The sequence below is a fragment of the Sceloporus occidentalis genome, unplaced genomic scaffold (genome assembly GCF_023333645.1).
Source record: "Sceloporus occidentalis isolate IW3139 unplaced genomic scaffold, rSceOcc1.0.p SCAF_75, whole genome shotgun sequence".
Classification (NCBI taxonomy): Eukaryota; Metazoa; Chordata; class Lepidosauria; order Squamata; family Phrynosomatidae; genus Sceloporus; species Sceloporus occidentalis.
The window spans coordinates 2,180,406-2,199,461 of record NW_028317055.1 but is presented as its reverse complement, the minus strand read 5'-3'; the positions used below and the strand labels follow the sequence as shown (position 1 = coordinate 2,199,461).

Genomic DNA, 19,056 nt, shown 5'->3' with positions numbered 1-19,056 from the left:
CAATTTCATCAGATGTACAGTTTATTCTGCCATAAAAAAAAGAAATCTTTTCAATGAAAGAAAGGAAAAAAAACTCTTATTCAGAATCACATTCAATAAACACTTGTATTTTACAACAAAATATCATGAGGATGGTTTAATTTTTTGTTACTTTATTAGTTTTCAATGCCGGTCACTTTTTTTGTTTGTTGCCCAAACGTATATTGTATTTGTATTGTATTGGTAATAAAATAGAACAAAACGGGCATACAATTTACAGGTTTGTGGACAATGACATGCCTGCCATAGATGAAGAATACATGTACGATCCAGAAGGATCATTGTTGGAACCATTTTTCTACTTCTAGACAATTGCATTAAAATGGGGAAATAAAAGAGTGTTGTCTTACTGCATATTCTGAGCTAGAATATTTTGAGCCAGCAGGGATCCATGCCGTTATCACAGCAGGTACGCCAAGTGACGGAGAAATAAGTGGACAAGCTTTACCAATTAACCCATGATTATATCATGCCAAAGCATACTCAGTGAATTGCACTTAGTCCTATCCATCCCATATTCACCAAAGGGAGTGCGCAGAACATCCACAAAAAGCACACAGAAAGGAACCAGCGTAAACATACATATATCCATAAACATATCTGCATATATATTAGTAAACTGGCAGAACCCAGGCGTGTAAACACCCCTCCAGTCTTGTTCTTAAAAAAACTGACAATGGTTCTTAAAACCCATTAATAGAGACTATCAAGAATTCCCCAAAACAGCTCCATATAACATTTGGTATATTATTATCCTCTAATCCCCCATTAGTCAATTCCTCCTCATTATATGTATGTAAATTAGCATTTGCATACATTGTTTTTTATGGGTTGTATCTGTATAGGGTGACGTATATTACGCGCCTACATAGGGCGAGACGAGATGATGGAAATCCACGGTAAGTAAACATAAGCCGCACATGTCAGATGAATCACTTTATTTAGAACTAAGACTGTCCCATTATTGGCTCAAATTTATTCTAGAGGATTTTATGTTCTCTTGTTGAAGGCCAAATTATAGTGATGACACATCTCTCAAGTGGGGGGGGGGGGAGTAATGGAGTGATAATTTCTGCTACAAAATACATAGTGGTAAGACAGAGGGGAAAATTCCATTAAGGTTATCTTCTTTGCAAAGCTTTTCAGAATAGTTTCTGTCAAAGCGGTAGTCAATACAGTTGAATGAGTGCATCAAACCTGCTAACTGTGACTTTGCTTAGACCACAAACTGGGATATTTCTTGAGTGCAGCCGAATGTGCAGGTTGGAAAACCTGTTTTGTTAAAATAAGAAATGAGGAAGGATCCCTTGTTTTGTTTCATACAATACCGAAATCTGATATATTCAGCGTGTATACTATAGAGAGCAAACATTTCTGCACGATGCCTTACTATATAGGGAAATTGACTGATGTGCCCAAATATTTATATTTCTGTCTCATAATTTAACATAATATATAATAATATAATACATAATATAATATAATTATATAATAATAATAATAATATAAAGTCCCTCTATATAATGCAATCTCGGCATCTCTTCTAGCAAAATGTGCAGTTTTACTCCAAAGTTTATTTTGTAGTTATTGGTAGTAATATGTAGATAAAAAAACATTATTATGCAAAGTTAGGAACGTGGTCTTTCACCATAGCAACCGGGGAGATATTCATGTTAGCCTGACCATTCCTTTAGTTACATAGTTACACCGTTTTAAAAAGATACACTTAAAACATAGCCCCTGGGTGACTTTATATTATTAATTCCAACAATGTTAATCACCTACTGAACATAAGGACTAACGTTGACCATGACCAACCATGGCCTTATGTGCTTTGAATTGTCATGCCAAGCCCGGTCCTATGAACGTAACTATTCAAGAAAACACTCATCCCAATTTTCCTTTCCACAACCTGATAACAGTATTTAGGTAAACTGAATTGCACAAACTCTAAGAATTGACTGATATCTGGACAACACGTGTAGATGAGACATTTGGATCTGAATCACCGCCTTTAAGTCAAACACCCGTCATCCAGTAGAGCAAGCACCCCAAGATATATTAAAAATGCTTTCCCTGGCTCAACAGTCTTCTATCACTATTAATGTGGAACATGGCTACACGGAATATTTATCTCCTTTCCTCAAATCAAGTACATGGCTTCTTAATTTAGCTTATAGGATTCTAGGATGTTCAGATTTTTCAATAAGGTTTCCATAACGATCAGATTGACCTGATCTATGTTTGTTTAATGCTGGTTCAAGATACACTTTATAAATATTTTTTAGGATTTACCAACATTCATTCTATTTTGTTTTTCAACTTCACGCCAAAAAACAGACACCAATTAACTTCAGGAAAATCTGGACTATATAATGCTTGTTGTAATTGATATTTGTCAGCAGACATCTATTTCCAAAAAATAAAAAAAATAACAAATATAGTCCACATCCACACAACAGAAACAGGATCATTCTTTATATTTAACTTTTAATATCGGAAAATCTTGGTGCTGGTATCCACATGACAATTCGACTCTTAAAAGACAGCTATGTAACAAGTGCTCTTTATTCTCACACCTTATTACTAATGATCGATGTCACTTTCTATGTGCCATTTAAAAATGCCCAGTAAAGCGAATAGTAAAATAATACGATTAGCCATTCCCCAAATATCTGTAATTATTGAAAGTATTTTAACTGCTAACCTTAAGGTATGAAAATAATAACAACTTTTTTATTTTCTAATGAAAGAGCAATAACGCAATCAAATATTACTGTATACATAAGACTGAACATTAATGCAACATCACAAAACACATTAAATCCGAATTCTTCCTAAGAACTATATCATTATTGGGACACTTGTAACAAAAGACTTATTTGGAACACATTTTCCTCCGTAGATTTAGAGCTAATAATTTAAGTCTTCAGTAGGATTAATTCACAGTATCATTATATTCTTTTGGGAATTAATTACTAGACTTAACATTTAAAATGGAAAAAAAAATCAATTAATGAGATCATCAAATATATTTGATTGCTTTTAAATATCTAATTCTGCTTTTGGAAAGGTGAAGAATCTCCTTATGTCACTCATTAACTAGAAATGGCAGGCGATCTTGCGTGAAAAAGTAAATACAGAAATAATATTTTTTTCAGAGCGCACAATATATTGAAGTACTTAAGGGTATGGACTGTTTGAGGTTTTATACGGCAGGTCTCATGGTTACAGATCACATCACAAATAATACATAGTTAGCCCAAACCAGCGTGTAGAAAGTTTAGATATTTATAAGCTCATCAATCTGCGATTGATCTTTGGTCATTTGCAATGGAATTTGACGATGACCAAAACTGAAATATAACAATTTTAGAAACAAGTTTCAAATAAAAAATTATGCATGTGCTCAGTTGTTAATGCCCTAGTTTTCCTCTCTTTCGTTGGCTATTAAAATATTGTGAAAAAACTGTCATTACAATTAACAGACTGTATAAAGCTTCTTTTTGAACCTGCAATGTATGAATTCTTTTCTCTAAAGAGAAAAAGTAGGATAGCACATATGAGGTAGGCTAAGCCAATACGAGCGTAAATATTGGTAGCTTTTGCCTATATACTTACCTATATGCATGACGGAGTAGCCCTATATACAGGAGCGCAGAGTATTACAGTGGATGTTTCGCATGGACAAATAAATGCTTGCACAGATAGAGGTCAGTGCTTACTCGAAATTGCATCAGTAAAATATCTTTCTATTCTCTGTGATTCTAGTCCTCTGGGACAAATTTCTCATTTTGCCACAAAGACTCCTATCATATATACGGTTTCATATCAGGAAGTGCTTCTAGTTAACAAGTTGCAAGGAGAACTTGCATTTTCTATTTTTAGCCTCCCTTTTAGACCCAAAGAAAGTTGTCAATGTTCCTCCAATACGTAGAATTTTTTTTCATTAAAAAAATGTTGATTATGGCGGCAATGATCAGGCCCCTGTGAAGTATAGATAATATACGGCACATGCAGGAGTGTTAAATAAGAATATATATGCTTGACACTAACGTCTATCAACTTCTGCATATATGGCTTACTACTCTTATCACACTCAGCCATTTAATCATTACGGCAATGGCAGTCGTCGGCTTCTCGGGATCCAGAGTATCCAGATCTACATGTTTTATAGTCACAATTTCACGCTTTCATATCCCATACAGATATTCGTATGCAAGCCGAGGCTGAATATACTTAAGGGCATTACATTTCAATTAACCCTCTAGCCTATTAGGCTTGTCCAGATTCCAGAGGATTTTTGCGGATTTTAGTAAATTGTTTTGAGTTTTAAATTATGTTTAAAAAAAAAAAAGAAGTATTAATTTGGAAACAGAAGCTAATACCCCCAAGCCGGGGAACAAGATGATGTGACAGCTTTATACCTGATCTGTTCAGCATTAAACTCTAAAAGAAAGGCTTTATTGTAGTCTTGTGTTTAATCACCCACTCAGGTAAGTGGTAACAGCAGGTCCTGTAAGGTTTTCCTTTTCTTCTGTAATCCTGATGTCGCATGTGTTCCTACACTGATAAGCTTTGCTTTACTCTCTAGCATCATCTACTGGAAATCCTATAACAAAGCGTGGATACACATTGAAACATAGAAGCAGGTGTTTCACCTTCTATATATATACGTTGGGTTCGATAATGGTTGGCTGGAGGATACAGCCCGTGATTGTTTGTGTCGTTACTATTAATCACTTTTAACGAAGCTGCGGTAAGTTTAGATATTCGCTTATAGGCTCAACTTTTTAGGGGGGTATTTAAGAGTGACTACAAGTTGTCTGTTCATAATAATAAAATAACAATAATAATAATATTGCTGCATTCGAGCCAAGTATTACTCTATTCTAACTACAGCCAAAGCGCAAAGAAACAACAGAATTTTCTAAATGTACAGAGAGAACAAAATGTGGCATATGGGTTCCTAAAGCTAAAGCATACTATAATCTATATATATTGCATATTATGTATAGATACTATATATATATATATATATATATATATATATATATATATATATATATATATATATATCTATATATACATACACAAAACTGGACCTTTATTTAGGAGTCACATGTAAAATTTTAAGAGCCAGGGAAGGAAATGTGTATATATATATATATATATATATATATATATATATATATAACCTATAATGACATAATGCTAGGGATGAGAAATAATCAAATTTTTCACATATACATGTACAATAATTTGAGCTAAAAAGCCAAATTCTATTCACATTAGAGAACATGCACATGTATAAATAAATAAATAAATAAATATATATATATATATATATATATATATATATATATACACATACACACACACATGTATTTTTTTCAAATGCGCCCTAAATATCCAATTTTACATTGATCTATAGGCTGCCTCCAGCTTGTACCTGCACGGACTAAAAATAAAGAACCTCAACATTTCGTCGAAAGCAAAGCGTAGAAGCACAGCTTTATTTGGGAACATATGGGATGCCATTTGGCATGTGCACTACGACAAAATCTAATAATCAGAGAGGAACAAGTCTCTGAACTCATTCAGCACTGAAGTGTCCTACAGTCAACTGAAGCTGGTTTTGGGCCCGCTAACAACTGGTTGGGTAACGGTTAATCGAAAATTATGATTTATTGTTAGATCCCCATAGAAAGAAAGAAAGAAAAAAAAACCTCAACAGTTTATTATTTCTGTGATCAACATATTTATTTAAATCTTACAACCGGGTGTGCATTTCCTTAGAAACTTCTATGAACTATACAGCTATCAGTACCGTTATCATGGGAGAATAATTATATGTCTTGTTCCTGCAAGGAATGAAAGCCTGATGGGATTAGAGGACAAAGCTGGATATTCAGGGGGAAAAAAAATCAATGGGTGTCTTTAAAGCTGGGTAATCAAGATACTTTTTGTGAACAGTGCTACACTGGGTCAAGTAATTTATCATCACATTCTTGCATATGCCAAGAGGACTATGTACATCCAGCTGCCACTAATATCCAGCGCTTACAGAATAAAGCCTGCATTTTGCTACTTTTTGGTATGGAAATTGCAAGGTTGGCATCCCTCTCTGAATAAAAAATAAATGCATGTGAAAAAAATATAGGCTTCTCTGCCAAATCCCTATGGCACCTGTCTTTCCAATGTAACTTATATTTTAACAAGCTTTTTTTTTAATTATTTTTTATTCCCTATAAAAGGGTTCAATAATTAGAAAGCTTTCAATGTGCTTAGACGCCACTTCTGGAGTAAACTTCATTTTACAATCAGCATTAACCTACTGCCCTCATTGCTAGTGGTATAACATTAAAAGTACAGAAAAATGCAAACGTGATGCTAATGTTCTGTTTCCATTAACTTCCTCTTCATTTATACGGAAACAAAAAATAGGCAAGTCTAATGCCTATAAGTATCTACAGAGCGAGCAACAAAAAAACCCTAAAAAAAACTAAAATGTATTCCATTTAAATATAAAGGTGATTCAATGCAGTTCTAGCTATAATGATAAGCTGGCAAATACATATATATATATTCCTATATATATATATATATATATATATATATATAGACCGGCACATACATATTTTCGCGACGCTTCCTAGCAACTGTTTGCTAAGTCTACAAAAATATGAAGGTTCATGATTATCTCCAAATAAATAAATAAAATGCCTTATGGAGCTTGAGCATCCAGGCAGGGATCAGATAAGCATGAAATAGGCTGTGAGATCTATGTGAGCCAGATTCTGAAGAATTCTTCTATTGTAACCCAAATAAATATTGTAGCTTTTTTTTTTTTTTTCTCGCTGCTGCAGGCACGCTTGTTCAGTGAAGAGGAAACCGGGATCAATCTGTAGACATGCACACAAAACAAGGGATCACTTCGTATGCTCTAGCATAGAGACAATACACTTACCTGCCTCATTTGAAGGCTTTCTTCCCTTATTAGCAGACTGAAGCATTTCTAGCCGTCCCTGTATTCCGTTCAGACGCACACAGCTACAGTAAGTCCTTACGCTTGCGAGAAAACACTTAGAGAAAGTGTCTATTTCTCCTTTGCTCTGTCCCTCTCTCTCTCTCGCTCGCTCTCTTTTTGTAATTTTGGTTCTTCCCCCTTTTAAGGTCCCTTTCGACGGGAGGAAGAAGAGGAGCGATGTGACACCAGCTCAATCTTGTACGAGAGTGAAAAGGCAGCAGAGGAGCCTTGGATCCAGCTGAGCTTCACACATGATTAAAACTCGCCTGAGAGGCTGCAAGCTCTGGCGAAAGCACCACTAGGCGTGAGTACAAGAGGAGAGAAGAGGGACGAGTCAATGGAATGTGACAACATATGTGAATCAAACGACACAATGCAATGCTAGAGATAGGTACAGTAAGGGGATAGTCGCACGGGCACAGGATAGGTGGAGAAATGAAGAATAAAACAGAACAACACACGGGGACAGAGAATAGATCTAGAGTAAAAGAACAAAGCCAATTATTTTGTTCCACAGCTGATCATTCCTATGGCTGGGCATCATACTTGCTGTTTTAATCTTACGATCCATTCTTGTACGTCTAGGTTTGAAAACAGTGATAATCAGCGTCTCTCTCTCGTTCTCTCTCTGCTTTTTTTTCTTTTCGTTACATTTTTTTTTTTTTTTTTGCCTGACTGACATTTTAATGTGCAGCAGAGTATCTGTGATTGTTTCGGGATGTGTTTATCTGCAATTTGCTTCACATTTTTATTCAGGCAGACAAAATATATCAATAATTTGTCAATTTGTATACTCTCTGTGTAATCTGATTGACAGATAGAAACTTGCTTGGTAAGAATTGCTAACAATTTGCTCCCCGTGGATAAAGAATATATAGTAAAACACCGGTTTCTCAGATTTCATTTTTTTTTTTTTTTTTTTTTTTAAATAACGTGGTATTCTGAGTTCTGTAGCTCGGCTTATTCATATGGAACAGGTGCATGGATGCCAGACCTTGTAGTGCTTCGCATACGATGCAATGCATCCCGTATACACCCCATATACAGAGGGTATCATTGATAGTAACATCATTAACCCCTTACATGCCAGCTGTTAGGGAACAGCAGAAAGCCACTGCATACACTACCCTGGCACTGAAAAGGTTAAAATAAACCCCAAATCTGTTTAGTGTCATCGATTTCCTCAATGCTCGCATTTTGCTACAATGCATGCCCCATAGGTTGGAAAGCTTGCAGGACTCCAAACCTCCGAAAACCCGTGTAGTAACGGCAAAGTCAGGTAAATACATCATACGCCAGTAAAAATATAACTCCTTAGATTCTATGGGGGAAAAAAAGAATCATTTTTTTAAGTTTGTCTCCCTGCTTTGCTTCTATTCAGTCAAAAGCTTCACTTAACAGCACTCAATAATGTCAGCTACTCATTAAAAACACAAGGCATGGAGAAAGAGAATGGACAGATGCACGACATTCAAAGGCTGTCAGGATTTATATAAGAAGCTGCATGCATATTTCAGTTGGTCTTTGAAGCAAAATCACAATGGTGTACCATCAGGTTGAATTATTCCATACAAAACATATTCATTAGGATTTTTCATCTTCAAAATGCACACCTGTCAACTTAACAAAATGAAATGAAGAATCAAGAAAGCTCCTTGTTATTTAACTGAACTCTCAGCGTAACAAGACTAGCCCTCTTTAATATTGGAAGGTACGCCATTTCGGGAGAGTCTGCTGTATACTGTAGTTGTCCAAGAGCCAAATGCTGGCAGCTTTGTATCAACTCCCAAAGTCACCTTGCTGCCCCACTTAGTTCACCTTCCAGCTCTGTCCTGATGACACCGTAGGGGGATTTAGGACAAAGCCACCTGGGCTCCTGCATATGATACCGGCCGACGTGTGGGGACACATCACTGAAAACTAGCACTTTTTTATTATTTATTGTTTTCGCCATGTTTGGCAAATAACCAAAGGGTGCAACCAGGTTGCATTCAATAAGAAATAATAAGAAAAACAGGTTGGACTGTAACCTCACGAGCAACGCACTCAAATTCTGACCATTCTTACCAGGAACGTTGTGTGTAAGTACAATAAGGCAAGCTGATGGCAGGGTTCTCAACTCAAGTAATAAAATAATTGAACTTGTTACTGTTAAAACATTGGGGGATTATAGGATATCATCATACATGGAGAGTGTTTTTATAAATGTGTGCTATATGTCCTTTGTTAAAACACAAGGTGGAGTTTAAACGTGAGGAGTCTCAGATCCTGACAGCCAATTAACCCTTTACACTGGTGGTAAGAAGATATAGGTATAAATGACCTCATGTTTCGGTTATGTTTTAACAAATTAGCACAGATGTCTCTTCCTCTGATTTTTTTAGGTTTGTCAATAGCAATGACTAAAAGTCCAGGGTCCTGATGTCATTTCATAAGCAGTGTTGAAGAAGAGAACTCTGCACAGATCAGAGGCACAGATCGTGCTGTGACTTCATTATCCACCTGACTAGAGAAGAGCAGAAAATCCTTGCGATCATCTAGTCTTCAGTGTGCGATACAGGGCAGACCCAGGCCAATTTTCTAGTTTTACTTCTGCATACCTTTCAAGTGTCCTTCCTTGCAAAGAGCACTCCTTCTTCATCAACAATATTAATCTGTCCCTGTTTCCTCCCCTGCTGTCCCTTTTTTCTAGGAACTCAGAATGTTTTCTGGGTGTATCACGTTGCTTTATAGCCATTACATAGTAATGTGTTTATAAACCACAGAATGTATTTATAAATAAATTGGGTAAAGAAGATAACATATTCTTCTTCTAAATGTCTTACTTAAGTACATAAGAAGCTATTAATAGGAGTCAAGAACACTTAAAAGTCCCATGCACACAAAATACTTCCACCCCAGACATGCTCCTCATCAAAAAAAAGTATTTTTCTTAAGTATTACGTTTTCTTAAGGTTATGTATTAACTGTAAGAGCTCCATGACTAAGACCAGACAATGTCATATATATATGACCTATAATGTAATCTAAAGGTGGGTTGGTGGCTGTACTGTTGGGTTGAGGGATGGCAGTTTTAAGGTGCCAGTTACCCCCTTGTGGAGGCGGCTAGGGGTAGGCTTCAAATAAGGTGACTTGCTATCATTGCCATTTTATCTTGGCGTGCTGATTCCACACCCTCCCTATGTTAGGAAGTGTTACCTCCTGGCATGGCCTAGGGTCCTTTAGGTAGCCCTTACAGGGAGGGCTATGCCAACACTACTAGCGAAAGGGCTATAGTTCACCTCATGGAGTGGGGCCCCATGTGGAGTTATATGGATTTTTGGCACCACAGTTCTAGAAGGATTGCAGCAGGTGGTTACGATTATGCCTAGGCCAATTACTACGGGATCTTGCTAAATTATTTAACATGAAGGGATTATGGTTTTGGCGAGAATAAGTGTTTTAGGATCACCTACGATTATATGAGTTAATGTTACATTGTGTTTAGAAATAAACGCTGTGGGTTCTTCAAACTCCAACCTGCGTTGTGTCCTTATTTGGAATGGGGGGGGGCAGTTGGTAGCCCGAGGTCACCAAGTAGATGGTGCCTGAGTCGTGCGTTTCACATGTTTAGAGGTATGCCTCATCCCAAATAAGTGGAAATAAGTGGTGTAAAATTAAGACAGATGTGGAACCTAACGTGTTCTTGAATGTTCTCATTCTTATTTTAACAAGTATTAGTTACAATAGCTCAATGTACGTAGGTAGAAGTTTTTTTAAGCTTCATGACAAGTGCTAGAAAAGAGGGCTCATCTCTAGAGTGTATTGAGATGTGATAATATAGCTCATGATTTTAACCTGTTTAATCTCTTCTCATACAATCAATATTAGATTTTGCCTGTCTTAGTAATGAGGGTAATTAAACCGTTCCAATTACGAGAGCAATTAGTCACGGTACAGATACTGCCAGAATCCTATGTTCCAAATATTTAGTGGTTCCCAGCTTAGCTGTATTCATGGTATGGGGGGCATGGTTTTGATGGCTGATTTAATGGAGTTGTAACTCCATCCACACACGCACACACACACCTGAATTTTACTCTCTACATACTCAATGTATGGATAGTAACTCCAGCTCATGATGTCATAAATGGGAGGCCATTATCCTTAAAACCCTAGGATAGATGCTGCAGAGGAAGTATTTGCACAGCTAGAACCTCAAATCGAGGTCAAAGGGGGACCTCTTACAACCAATTATGTCACTACTTAAATTGACTTTATTGTTTAAAATACTAGTAGCTGAAGGAGACAGATACACCCCCCAGTTTCTAGAAACAAATCTGAAACTTTATGATCCCTTCAGTTAATTAACTTTTAATAATAATATTGAACGCTGATTACTGGAATCCTGTCTCACTTGGAATTGTCTTGTTTCTGTACTTACAAGCCTAAGCCTAATATATATATATATATATTTTTTTTTTGTTTTTATTTATTTATTTTTATTTTTTTTTTAAATGTATATTCTTGGGTCAAATGAGGATTTTTTTTCAAGCGGTTTTTTATAATCGGCTGAACATCACTCTGTGTAAAGGGAATTAAAGCACAGTGAAAAAAGACCTGCTGTCTATTTAATAAACTGCTGGGAAACAATTTCATAAATCACGATAACATAAAATATTCTTTGTTTGCTTAATATCGCAAACGTCTGCTATTAGATTTTTAAAGCAAGGTAAACGAACCCAACATATATATTGCTAGTAATATTTTCAAATAAAATCACTTTGTGCAACTAAGGTGCAATACATTTTAGATAAGAAATAATATAATTGATTATTTTTTTCATAAATAAAATGCAAAATATAAATACCTTTTTTTTTTACATATAGTTCATCTATTAGAAAATGATATTGGGCATGATTATCTCACTGGTCTAGGGTTACGCCAAAGTCTCTTTTTTCTACTATAGGTTCTCAAAAGAATGAGGGTTACTGTGGCTAAGAACTGTTACTGAAACCTCATTGTTTGCCATAGAGTATAAAGGATTAACCATTTATTAGTGGCACAGCCATACAATATAGCCCCATATTGCACATTCCCTTGAGGATTGTCTTGACTCCTGCTTTGAAGCAGCAATAGCCTGCATAGACAGAGGTTAGCATGTTCTAAGATACGCGGATGACATTTTCACTTAGTGGGTGAATTCATGCATATGGTTTATTAACCAAATCAACGCTCAAAGCTGTGTGCTGTTTCACAGTGGAAAAGAAGCTGCAGGACTGGCTGCTCGGCCGACGTGTAGCCTCTCCTATTGAAAGAGGCCAACGTTTATGTTTTTACCGACACACAAAAATCTATGGAAAACTGTTTACAAGCGTGCATATTAACAGGACACGTTCTCCCATGTACAAGGTCCAAGTATTTGTTTGGATGTAGGTATTATTTAGACATGCTATCTTGATGTGAAGCTTTTGTACAAAACAGAAAAACAACATGACTTCCCATTAACCCTTTCTCCAACAATTAGCCCATACACTATAACGCCTTCATCATATCATTCACTCCTTGGTGTCACGGTACTCTTCCAGGCACTACAACTGTGGTCATACTCTACTAGTGATCCACATCTAACACATTGTTGGCATCTGTTGTGAATTGGTTGAGGCTTATGTCCTACAGGCTGACTGCCCCAACCGCAGTTACATTAGCATGCTTATGTATCATATATCATATTGATACAGAAAATATTTGCATGTGCACAAATTGGGTTTTACATGAAGTTATGCTGACATCATATCCTGTCTTGACACCACCATGTAAGATGAGTAAACTGAGATTTAAAACTCTAATCCCTTATTACATCACAGCCACATTTTGTCCCAAAATCACAGAATATTAGCACTAATTTTGTGTAGTATGAAGATCATGTAATCTGCCCTGCTTCAATTTTAGAGAGTTGTGCCGTCTACAGTATTAGGAGATCTTGTCATGATCCAGGTAAGCAGGTCGGGTAGGAGCCCAGTCGCAGGGGATACAAGGGGTTCTGTCTGTACCCCACGATGCATGACGGCTAGAGGGATGATACAGACAGGAACAAAGAAACACAGCACAGGCAGAATATTTTGTAATGGACTGTATTGAAGAAGTTGGCAGGAACAATAAGTACAGGCGGTAAGTCTCTTGGCAGGAAGCCCACTGGCAGGGCGGACGGCAGGAACAACACAGGGTCAGGTACAGGGCCAGAGCAAAGCGGTCAGAACACATTAATGCAAAGGCCCTGACTGAAGGGTTGGGCAGGTTTAAATAGGTAGGGTTAATCCAAGTAACAGGGCACAGCTGCTTGTGATGATTAGGTCTGGGTGATCCATGGAGATGGGCGGCCACTAGTGGTGACTTAAGGAAATGAGCAGCACAGAGTTTAAGTGTTCCAGGCTGTGAAGGGTGGAACCTGACAGATCTTATGATTTGGGTAGTACGTGTCCTACCCTCACTTTGGGCAAAGTTGTTACTGTTCAGGCAGATGGGGCTAATCGTTCATTTTGGGTCTTCATTGTGCAGAATCTTTTTTTTTTTACTTATGGTATATTACTTCTGGTAGGTATTGATACACATCCTAGCTGTCCTTATACACATTTGTGTCTGTCACTAAGTGCTAGTATTAATGCTGTGCAGTGCCTAAGTCCAAGGCGCTCTGTTAGAAAAGAATATTAAAAGCGTCTTCCTTTGTACAGTAGAAATGGGGCGAAAGACCAACATTCTTACTGCTTTTAGTATGATGAAGTCATCCCAACATAACACTGTGACTCATGTTTCATGCGTGGGGACTTCTAAGGATAGTATGAGTGGCTTTATGTAGGGGTGGAGCTATCCCCTGGCAGCCTTAAGTGGGTGGGGATTAGGAGGGAAGTAGGTGGGGAATGGGAGGGGAGTGGGAGGAGAATAGACAGCAAGTGAGTGGATGTAAAGAAAAAAAAACTTGCAAAGAAATCCAGGGAAGCAGTTCTTCACTATGGATCAAATCGAGAAAGAGTGCCTATGAATGGTGATTGTCCATTGGACGTAAAAGCCACTGCCTGGTAAAAGTCTGAGCCTCCCAGGTTTAAATATGTCCTCTATAGTGGAATGTAAATTAAAGGAATATAAATAAAATATGCTTAAGTTGTGGTTTGTTTCTTTCAAAGATATGGTGGCAAACACATACCGTATTTGCTCGATTATAAGACGACCCTGATTATAAGACGACCCCCCAAATCTTAATATTAATTTAGGAAAAAAAGAAAAAGCCTGAATATAAGACGACCCTATAGGAAAAAAGTTTTACCAGTAAATGTTAATTCATTTAAACACTTTTTTTAATAAAAGCTATGCTTGAGAAAAATATTTTGGTTTTATTTCCTTCTATTTTCCAACCTGTCCCCCAGTTATGCACATCTGCCCCAGAAGTGCCTTATACCCCCTATATGCCACTGTGCCCCATGATATGCCTTTTAACCCTCTAAATGCCACAGTGCCCCATAATATGCCTTTTAACCCTATATGCCACTGTGCCCCATGATATGCCTTTTAACCCTATATGCCACTCTGGCACTTAGAGGGTTAAAAGGCATATTATGGGGAAGAGTGGCATATAGGGAGGTTTAAGGCATTTCAGGAGGCAGAGTGGCATTAAAGGGGTTAAAAGGCATTTCACAGAGCACTCTGCCTCCAGAAATGCCTCAAACCCACATTTAACACTCCCCCTCCCTCCTCCAAACTTACCGGTGCTTCTGAGTTGGGGGGGGCGCATAACACAGGAGGGTCCAGGTCCCCTGCATCTGAGCCCCAGGTGCTTAGTCCGGGCAGCATGTAGAGCTCCACGCGAATCGCGTAGAGCTCTAAGCACCGGGGACTCAGAAGCACCGGTACGTTGGAGGGGGCATAACACAGGAGGATGCAGGTCCCCTGCATCCTCCTGTGTTATGCCCCCCCCCCCTCCAACTTACCGGTGCTTCTGAGTCCCCGGTGCTTAGTCCGGGCAGCGTTTAGAGCTCTACGCGATTGTATCTACACGCAGCCCGGACTAAGCACCGGGGACTCAGAAGCACCGGTAAATTGGGGGGGGGGGGGATTAACACAGGAGGATCCAGGTCCTCTGCATCGCTGCGGGGGATCTGGATCTTAGTCTCATAATCAGACCTATTTGAGGTCTGATTATAAGACGACCCTGATTATAAGACGAGGGGTATTTTTCAGAGCATTTGCTCTGGAAAAAACCTCGTCTTATAATCGAGCAAATACGGTAGTTGTGTGAAAATCCTAAATCCAATTAGGTAAATTGTTCTCTTATTAGAACAGCCAGTGCGTGTTTCTGCTTGCTTGAGCACTGTGCCCATTGCCTCAGACCAGAGTCTTGTTCTGTAGCAGAAGTATTGATTACTAACAATTGCTGAAGACAAATTTATATTTGCAGGTGAAAAGAGACAGGTCTGCTTTGCTTGAGATATAGAATCCAGCACATGACTTCTAGAACTGGACATAAATAACACTGCCTGAACAGGTTAACACAATTTGCAATGTGGCCACACTATGTTTAACTTTAAAACTACATGTTTAATCAATACAATCTAGAATTATGGGAAACTAAAATATAAAAACATAGAATTTGACTGCAGAAAAGACTCATTTGGCCCATCTAGTCTGCCCATTTTTTCTTAATCAGTCCTTCATCTTAGATTAAGGATAGCTTTATGCTTATACCACGCACATTTAAAGTTTCTTACTGTATTAGCCTCTACCACCTCAAATGGGAGGCTCTTCCGTTTATCTACCACTCTCAAAGTAAAGTAAAACTGCATTACATGAAATCGAAACCCTCCAGTTTTACACTATACCCTCTTTTTCTAGCAGTTCTCCTCCATTGAAATAAACCACCCTCCTGTATTTTGTTAAATCCCTTTTTAGTATTTAAATGTTTAATGGCAGTGGAATGGCTAATACTGAAAAGTGCTGTTAATTTTAATACATTTTTGAAAAGGTGAAATGTTTAGTGAGTGTTTTCTTTGTTCCCTTTCAATAGATTACTGTACATAAGCTAAATATTTCTTAAGTGCAGTGCTGTAGAAAACACAGCTAGACTAGATTATATGCCGGTTAAAACCAAAGGGATGCAAATACCCTTAGTAACTAAATATTATTTATTTGCCAAACAAGGCCTGATGTCCTATGGATAAAGGAATACAAAACGTGCCTGCTAATTCTCTCGCTGCCAGATTCCTACCAATTCTTTCACATTTTTACTAACAAAAAGAAAACACCTACACATAACCTCTCTCGCATGCACGCACCTCCATGGATGAATATACTCTCAGAGATGCAAGCCTTATGGCACACGACCAATGTTCTGTTCTGTGTTCATCGCTCCACAGCTCCGTAAGACATGTAGAAAATCCATGATGTCCCTTGTTCTGTCGCACCCACACGCACATGCTGCTTGAAGCGTACTGTCAGACATACAGTCCGCGGTGCCTATGCCTTCCACATAAGTGGCTGGATTCCCAATTTCTTACGCATGTATAGATTCTGCATACGCCTGTAGTTACACACATTTTGTTCAGTGTTCTCTTTCAAGGTGACCAGCCCAGCAGTGAAACAGTTAAAAGGAATTATTATTATTATTATTATGTTATTGTTATTTTATATTATTTTTATTATTACACATTGGGTTGGAATGTAATCCTATACAAAGAGTTACATTTTAAGTGTATCAATGCTCAGTGGCTAACATTTGAATGAACGGCGACAAAAATGCCTGCGCAGTATATACCTTGGGACTTACTATAATGGATAGCATGATGTTCTCATGAGCCAAGACAACAAGGCAAGCGTTACCACGCACGCTGACAGTTTGCCACCCACATTTCCCTCATTATCACCAATATGCCAATATTTCCACTGCCAGACTCACATACAGAATTAGCCACTGCTAGTTATCTGCTCGTATATTAAAAAACCATCAATTAAAGCCAGCAGCTCACATATAACACACATGTTAACGGTCCTTGCCAGACCATCTCACTTTAATATTGTCAAATTTATTGACTCAAAAGATTTATTGTGAACGGTGTGTAAAAAAGAGAAGGTAATTACAGGAAGGAATTCTGTGTGGTTTTTTTTTTAAAGAAAGGGTGATGGAGAGAGAATTCGCTTGAACTGGAGAAACAGAAAAAGAAGGGAATGCTTAGAAGGAACAATCACTTTTTTTACATGAATCTCTGCATCCTCGCAGGATGTTTCTATGTAAGCTACTCTTCGGATATGCTTTCATCCATTACTTCCAAGTACTGGCCCATAAGAATGTCATATTAGAAACAGCGTGGAGTACCAAGGGAGCTAGCTGATCGTTGCTGGGTTTGATCATGAATCCACCTTGTAAAGGAGAATGCAATATTCTGCTACACCTGAGCCAGGAGGCAGCTATGATTAAAGCAACTACGTGAAACATTGCTCATGACTGACCTGTTAACGTGTGAATGATTTCATATATTATATCAGAATTATAATATTACTGTTAATGGCATTCATTTGTAAACAATGTTACAATTCAATATAAATTGAGATTTAAATTGGCCTGGACTGGCCGTATTGTACTCCAGGCAAATGCCCAGTGGGCCACTGCCCAACATCGCTCCATTGGCAGATCGGGTTCTGTAGTGTGTGGGTGTCACATCCAGCGATTGGTAGAGCTTACATCATTACCTGGCCGCTAGCCTTAAAGTGCCAGGGCCGCCTTCTTATGCCCATTTTGGCCCTGGATTTAAATACTACTTTGCAGACGCCATTATATACAAATACTCTAAAACTAAGAAAATGCAGGTGCTTTACACAGGCCCCAATAGTGGGCACTCTATTCTAATCTTCTATATGACTTCTATAATCATTTCTCATACACAAAGTGGGTTATTTTAACATTCTGCTAGCTATATATATGTTTTTGTAATAATAGCACTAATTGTACACGTTCAAGAACATGTTTCCGAGATACAACCGTTTAAAATCCAAAACACTTGCTATAAAGTAGAGATTGGTAAATGATGCTTGTTAATAAAGGGGAAACAGAAAAATATGGGTACTGTAGCTCCACATAGTAGCTCCCTTCCATAAGTCTACTTTTAAACACCTTGTGTCTGTTGCAAGGACTCACCAAGTGGAAAAGCTTTCTGTTAGTAAACTGTCCCTAGAAACAGCTTCTGTAAAATATACTTAGGATCTTTATGAACTAGCTGAAACTCTTGAACTGTTAACCCTTTAATACTCTATTGCTTATTTTATGGAAGGGACTCGCTATAATGGAATTTTTTATCACAGTCATAGGAACTACGGCAGAGCTGAACAACATTCCGCCAATGTGGCAAGTCCAGCTATGTTGACCAGTAAAAAAGTACCGTATTTGCTCGATTATAAGGCAAGTTTTCTTTCAGAGCACATGCTCTGAAAAATACCCCTCGTCTTATAATCAAGGTTGTCTTCTAACGAAGACAGTGTGCGAGCAGCGTCTCTTGTACCGGCCAGGAGAACAGGAACCCAGTAGAGTCACGTGAATGCACGTCACGTGCCTCTGCTCCTCTCCTTCTTCCTCTGGGGGCGGGACAAGGGAAGTTGCAGAGGGAAGAAGCCGGGCCCCTGCAGAAGTCTGCAAGTGAGAGATCTGCAGTTCAGGTAAGGGATGGGGGAGGGTTTATGAGCAAGTATGTGTGATTAAGGGAATGAATATGAGTATTTACATGTTTGTGAATGAGTGTGTGTGTGATAGCGTGGATGTGTAAGGGGGGTAGCATGGCATAGGGAGGCTGTAATCACACTCCTATCATGTTCCAGCATGTACTGGCTGCCTGGGCATGATGGGAGTGTGATTGCTGTTAGCAATCATATATGTATATATGCCTCCAAAAATGCCCTTCAACCCCCTATATGCCACTCTGCCCCATGATATGCCTTTTAACCCCCTATATGCCAGAGTGGTATATAGGGGT

At 38.1% G+C, this 19,056-nt stretch overlaps 1 protein-coding gene across 9 annotated transcripts in view; it reads right to left on the bottom strand.

Annotated features, from left to right (window-relative positions):
• LOC149285889 (teneurin-2-like) overlaps positions 1 to 19,056 on the bottom strand; it is a 771,075-nt gene that overhangs the window by 502,720 nt on the left and 249,299 nt on the right. Inside the window, exon 7 of one of the 9 annotated variants that reach the window (XM_089494756.1) lies at positions 4,609 to 4,639. The exons of the other annotated variants lie outside the window; for them this stretch is intronic. Within the exon in view, the coding sequence (XP_089350882.1) occupies positions 4,609 to 4,639 (31 nt within the window). The remainder of the gene's footprint in view (positions 1 to 4,608; positions 4,640 to 19,056) is intronic. 9 annotated transcript variants of the gene reach the window in all.